The sequence below is a fragment of the Rhamphochromis sp. 'chilingali' genome (assembly GCF_963969265.1).
Source record: "Rhamphochromis sp. 'chilingali' genome assembly, chromosome: 16".
Lineage (NCBI taxonomy): Eukaryota > Metazoa > Chordata > Actinopteri > Cichliformes > Cichlidae > Rhamphochromis > Rhamphochromis sp. 'chilingali'.
In genome coordinates, this window is record NC_137943.1 from 12,344,521 (window position 1) to 12,351,765 (window position 7,245).

A 7,245-nucleotide genomic window follows, 5' to 3' on the forward strand; every position below is an offset into this window, starting at 1 on the left:
ATAATTGTTTAAAATGCACATTGAAGGAAAGATCCTGGTCAAAATTAATGACTCCAAGATTTCTCACAGTGTAATTGGAGGCCAAGGAAATGCCATCCAGAGGAGGGATCTGGTTAGACACCATCTAATGCTTTGCATTGCACTTGGTGAAGCAATCTGCATGCCTGGGTGCTTGATATCATACATCTGTGGCCATGAAAGTGATTAGAAAATGTGAATTCAATAATTTGGATGAGCGAGTAGTTACTTTTGCTAATATAGTGTAACGTTAGAACTGAAAACAGGACACAACAGCTAGTCCACCAATTTGCAAAAGCTTACCAGATGAACTCATGTGCTCAGCTGAAGTTGCTTTACACGTTCCCCTGTGAACAGGTGATATCACATTATCTTGCCAGCAGTTAAGCCAGTATGACAACGTTCATTTTGTTTGCAAAGGCATCACATGCTGATCAATAGCCAGCTTCTATATTGATCCTGTGTTGAAGACAGAAACAACTCCTGGGATTTTTTAAAAATGTAACAACCATTGAGAATCTTCTAAAGCTGCTCTGTGTTATTTCACAGTGAGAACTGAAGTGCCCTCTAAAAGTCATTAACACCATTTAACCAACTGTTGTTTGCCACACCTGTAATGGCCAACCTTCCTTTACAGCCAGCGTAATGAATTTGCTCAACAGGATCTCAGCATCCTTCAGTACTGCTTATGACCTCCAAGGACAATTGATTAGTGGGTCTGAGAAGTGATCAGTGTTGGTCAAGTTACTTGAAAAAAGTAATCAGTAACTAATTACTGATTACTTCCCCCAAAAAATAATCCCGTTACTTTACTGATTACTTATTTTCAAAAGTAATTAATTACTTAGTTACTTAGTTACTTTTTAAAAACACGATTTACAACCTGAAGAGGTGATAAAGCGATAGATCTTTCAGCCCAATTCTACTTTTTCTGCATAATCCATCATACAAAATGTAATCAAATGGAAAAGTCTCTGTTTTTACTTGTTTTATCAGTTTTAATCTTTTAACTTTATGCATCAAGCAAAAATTTAATTATATGCAACATTCTCTGACTTGAATAAATTAGTTTAACATTTAAACCTATTTTCTGCACATTCCAGCACATAAAATAAAATATTTTTTGTGTTTACACTCAGTCTTTCAAATAGATGCAAGTAAAACACAGCAGAAAATAAATAAAGTCAAAGACTCAGCGGTCCTTTTGCTCTATTTTCACCTGTAAAGCAGGACTGCGGTAGGCGGAGGTTTACCCTGGTGCAGGTGTGCCGCAGCGGTCAGTGGAAGAATCCGCAGTTTCTCTGTGAGTTTCCCATTATGTCATTGCGCACTTGGTGCTTGTTTAGGGGGGTTTTTTCGCTGTAAAAAGAAGTTTTCTTCCCACGCACAACGGACACTAATGTTTTTGTCACTTTTTATGGAATCAAACTCAAAGTAAGGTCAGTACTTCCATGCTCATACTCTCTTCCACAATCGATATGTGATCCATTGTTGATCTGCACACAGCTGTTGTCACGAACGTCGCACTCGCTTACCTCACTGTCGTGAGACATTCTGGCAAAAAAATCACGGTTGCAGTAACGCAGCGTTCCTACGGGAAAGTAACGGTAATCTAATTACCGTTTTTGCAATAGTAATCCCTTACTTTACTCGTTACTTGAAAAAAGTAATGAGATTACTGCCCATCTCTGGAAGTGATTAAAGCCCTGTAGTTTGAATAGGGATCGTCCGTCATGTATTGGGTGAGAATAAGACACACAGACAAAAGCGTTAAACCCATGTGTGCTCAGTCGAAGGGAGAAAGAGTATACTATTGTGTGAGCATCAGAGCTGCTGATCTCTGAAGGCGTTTGGTTATTACAACAGAAAGGGACGCTTCAAACCCACAATCGAACACACACCCAGGAGGCATCTGTCCCTGACGGCGGGACAGGAATCCACTTACACCGACAGAGACGGAGAGACTCTGCAACAGCGCACCGTCAGACAAATCTTACTCCTATTGTGTATGATGAATTCTTTCATTTCCACCGATTAGATTATCCTGCTGTTTCCGCTCTGTGTGTTTATGTATGTTTGTACGTGTGTATAAAGCTGCATTGTGTGGAAAATCAAACATTAAAATCGATTTTAATATTGAGATATATGTATCTGAGTACTTCCGTTGTTTTCAGGGATAACATTGTGCTTTCCATTTCACATTAGTAAATAATTCTACTTCAGACTTTATATAAAAATGTCAGAAATGATTAGCAGCATATAAGTTTGACAATCAGCAGGGAAACATCAACAACGCTCTCCACCGTTATCAGTGTTTACCATTAGAACTAAAGCAAAGACTTCAGCAGAACGACTTGTCACTGTGTGGTTAGTTTGTGAATCACCACCTCGATAAGACGATAAGAGATTCGTTCTTGACAATTGCAGCAAACGTCCACTGTTTTTTGAGCTCCATTTAGTTTGCTCTAACAGTCTGTGCGTAATTAACTCCCAATTAGCAAGGGAGCGGCTCCTCATCACTGAGCCTGTGGGCTTACGTCGTGCAGTCTGACTCCTAGACTGCTCTGGTTCAATCCAAACGCTTTGAAAAAAAATATGAACGGATTAAAGACTAAACAACATTTAGAGAAGTAGTACATTATTCATTATGATGACTTCTGAAATTATAATTTCACCCACAGGCTAATTCCTCTCGACATTTAGTCGATCTTAGTGGAATGACTAATCCGATGTATGGAGGTATGTATGAACGTATAGGAGAGAGAAAGGAGGCGATCGAGCTTGCGACGAGGCTGATAGCAATCTCACAGCTCACTGAACGTCAACTTCAAATTCAGTTTTAATACACACTCCCCCATCTTTGTTTGCCGCAAGTCAGATATTTATCTGAATAAGTAAATAGATTCATAAATAAATGAATTTAGTTAACCAAGTGCAACTTCCTGTAAATGAAACTGGGTGAGGTTTGATAAATTGGTGGGCAACCGTGTACTGTGTTGACTCGTGGATGATCTGATATCCTCGTGTTGGTGTTGTTCCCAGACCATCATGAAAATGTTGTTCCAGGTTCAACATTGCAAGTGACCAATCACATTGTTGTGACGTTATTCTTGATGTTTAGACTGTGCATCTTGGGGTGCCGGTATGGTGCCAAAAAAAGTGATTGTAAACTGTTATAAATGACCTTTTGGCCTCTAATGTGTCAAATATGTGCCAAACATATCTCTCATGAATGGCATCCAATCATTTTCAGCCCGAAAGAACGTTCCACTTTTTGTGGCTTTTATATATCCATTATTTGTGCAGGTAAAAAGTCTCATTGCCATTAAAAGTGTCTTTTTTCAAAAGCCGCACCAAACACAACATCACTTTTATATAAAGATATTTTAAGTAGCCAGAAAGGACTGGATTGATCATTATAGAATACAGAGTAGGCAAAATGACGCAGAGTCATGAAGATTTTTGCAAAACAGTCTTGACTTACAAACAAAAGCAAAAGTGTAAGACATAAAAATTACAGACAATCATTTCTTGGAACAACACCTGAAACGTCTCGTGCATTGGATGATTTTTTTTAAACTGAATGAAGCGTGTGCTACAAAAGACCCAAGGACTCTAAACAAGGAATTCAAAAAGAACCCCTCATTATGCAAACTCTTAACACGGTTCGCTTATCTGTTAGGGCTGATTCACTTGACAAGCATCACCGTCATCACAAGAATATCTCTATTTTTGTTTCTGATTTCCCATTATGTCATATTTCGGTGTTGAGCTCAACCTCACTCAGACTGTTTTGCCTCGGATAGGGCCACATTCATGCGACAATACACCACAGATTAACATTAGTGGCTGTAGAGCCATCAATTTAGCTAACAGCAACATGGACAGCTTGTTCCCTCGAGTCCTCTTCAACAAAGACATGTGCACCTCCATGCTCGTTTGATTGATTGCCCTTTTCGCTGGAATGTGTGGATTTCATTTGATAGCACCGTGCTCGATTTTGACATCAGATTACACAAAAAAAAAAGATATGAAAGAGGTGGGTGTATTTTTATAGTTTGTGAAGGAATGGTAGCTGTCTTCAAACTACAAAAAACAAAACAAAATAGCAACAAGCAAACAAAATCCGTTTCTCTTTGGAAGGTCATCGATTGCATCTCAATCGGACAGCCACCAATAACCAATAGCCTGCTGAAGGTTGACTTTGGTGGGGAGTGGTGCCAGTTGCTGGGGAGGCGCTGACCTTGGTGCTGAAGTTTAGTTTTTGCTGATCTCCACCTTTATATGTGGACCATATAAAGAGGATACTGTTGCAAACTGCACGTCAGTGAGCCGTAATCCAGAGCATTCTCACATGATGTGAATCTCAGAAAGCCTCCTTATGAAATCGGTGAGAATCAGTGAGAGCTTGTATTTTTATTATGAAAATTTGTGATCATTATTTAAAAATTTCAGGTAAAATAAGTTATTAAAAACAGATTAACCTTTTGCTCTACGTGGCTGTAGAGATATATAAATGTAGCCTATTTAATGCGGTTATTATGGCGTACACTTTGTAAGTCCGTCCAAAAATTAGACAAAAGGAGTTTAATCACTAAACGATACCAGCTATTGTCATTTGCCTGGCGGCTTTAGTGAGCTGAGACTAATGGAGTTTTACTTGCGGGGTTAATAAGGCCATCGGGGAAAAGACGCATGATTGTACTTTGAGACATGAGATCCTCGGAAACCTGCGCGCTTCCAGCCCGCACGTCACTGTCCTGACATCAGCACAGAGCTTAAATACCAGCAAATCCGAGTGGTGTAAAACAAAAACAGGCACACCTGTTGTGGTTATGCCGGGATCCGAACACAGTGCTGGAACACAACATACGTTTCACTGCTGTGTGCTTTATGCGTTTATGAGCACAAGATTCCACGCAATGTGATTTTTTTTTTTCCTCTTCATTTTTTTGGAGAAGCATTTTGTTTTTTTCAGAGCGACTTTTCTGAAGGTCACTGAAAGTCCTTCGTGCTTTAATCTTCGTGCATTGTTACTGCTTTTTTGTTTTGTTTAATAATGATCAACCACACTGCCGCGTTTGAAGAACTGGACACAAACGTTTCTGAGCCGTCACAGCTTCTCTCGCTTAACCAGAGCGCTTTCCCTGCGCTTCGGCTCGAGTACAAGTCTCTGATCACTTCAGCCACCATGTTCGCCGTGGGCGTCCTAGGAAACCTCATCGCCATAGTGGTGCTGTGTGTCTCCAAAAAAGAACAGAAGGAAACCACTTTCTACACGCTGGTCTGCGGTATGGCCATCACGGACCTGTTGGGGACGTGCTTCACGAGCCCGGTGGTAATCGCCACGTACGTGTCTAGCCGGTGGCCAGGGGGAGCGCTGCTCTGCCACTTCTTTTCCTTTTCCATGCTTTTCTTCGGCTCCGCCGGCATGTCTATATTGTGCGCTATGGCTGTGGAGCGATACTTGGCCATAAATCACGCGTACTTTTACTCCCAGCACATAGACCGAACCATGGCGCGGTTTGCGCTCCTGGTCACCTACCTGGCGAACATCGTGCTGTGTATTATGCCCAGTTTTGGATTCGGACAGCACGTAAGCCAAATCCCCGGGACTTGGTGCTTTCTCGACTGGAGAGCAATGGATCCACTGGGAGCTTGCTACTCGTTTCTGTACGGCGGCGTGATGATTATGTTGATCGCAGTGACTGTTTTGTGTAACTTGGCGGTGTGCAGGACGTTGGTGGGCATGAACCAGAGGACAGGAATAGTCAGGACTGAGCTGTGTGAGCAGGGGTGCTCCCGTCGACGCTTCCCTCGGCTGCCTTCGGTCACTTCTGCGGCAGAGATCCAAATGTTCTGGCTTATGATCTTGATGACCATCGTATTCCTGGTCTGCTCTATCCCATTAGTGGTAAGGGCAACAGACTATTTGTTTCTATTTGTTCTCTTATGTCTGCACCCAGTGCACATTCAGTTACTGGTCTTAGCTTTATTTGATATCATAACTCAGATATCTTCTGTCATGCTTTTGTCTCACAGGTGCGAATCTTTGTTAACCAACTATATGGCCCATCTTACATTTCTGCTGGGATGAAGCCCGACTATCGCAGCGACCTGTTGGCAGTCCGCTTCGCCTCGTTCAATCCCATATTAGACCCCTGGGTGTACATATTGTGTCGCAAAAACCTGCTATTGAAGGGCTGCGAGAAGCTAAAGAGAACAGTTAACAGGGTCAGGGATGGAGGCGGCGACAACATCGGCTGGGCAGAGGGTCAAAACTCTCCACAGTCTTTAAACAGCAACGATACCAGTTACGCTTCCATACGCACATCCAGCTACAGAAACGACCGGGACCATCACGGACTCATCCAGAATAAATCTTTTACAGACTTTGCCCTGAGACAAGCGTGGGAGTACGACACGGCCCGTGTCAGCTTTCACCCGTTCAGCGTCGAATCGACCGCGACCCTTGGCTGTGATGACGAGGTGGAGGGTAACTCCAAACAGGAGGCAGCCAAGGCATCTCCAGGGCGCAGCGTAACGCCGCTGCTTCCTGCGCACATAAGGAGAATGGACATCGTTACCTGCACGTTCAGCACACCGAGCTCCTGTGAGTCTGCGAAGTGTCTCTGAGTGAAGTTCACGAACTCCCGACAGCAGTTTTCAAGCACCTCGGCCAAACCGGGGAAGATCTCCGAACTGTGACTTAATCACGTTTGATCGGTTTAAACCGCCAAGTGTCACATCGTGTAAAATAATATCCAGTAACAACTGCAGCAGTAATCAGCACGTCACCATTAACAGCAGGTAACAGTTTTCATATGATTTAACGTGAGCTGAAAACTAGCAAAGTGCTTCAGGTTTGATCCACGTGATCCAGCGCAGCAGTTCAACAGTAGATTGTGAACTGAAGAACCACGTCAGTTCCAAAGAATCACAGAGACCAAACATTTACTTCTTCATGCTGCTTAACCTTAAAAAAAAAAGTTTAGCCAGAACAGTATGTGGTAGATTTTTTTTACCGTAATAAAAGAAATTTCCAAACTTGGAAATTTAAATATTCATACCCCGTGGGTACAAATAAAGTGCGTGTCATTGTCATTTCATGGGTTTAAAACTCTTTAAATATGCGACGCCCTTACATGTGTTGTTGCACTACATTTCTTTTACGGGGGGCGGTGTAATTTATTTAGTTATTTATTTTTTCTACATGCTGCCAACTCG

At 42.2% G+C, this 7,245-nt stretch overlaps 1 protein-coding gene across 1 annotated transcript; it reads left to right on the forward strand.

The window, feature by feature from the left end:
• Positions 1-5,077: 5,077 nt before the first annotated feature.
• ptger4c (prostaglandin E receptor 4 (subtype EP4) c) lies at positions 5,078-6,654 on the forward strand (the record flags this gene model as incomplete). The annotated part of the gene is made up of 2 exons (XM_080861114.1): positions 5,078-5,932; positions 6,061-6,654. 2 exons carry the CDS (start codon positions 5,078-5,080, stop codon positions 6,652-6,654), a joined length of 1,449 nt encoding a protein of 482 aa, XP_080717240.1.
• Positions 6,655-7,245: the final 591 nt, after the last annotated feature.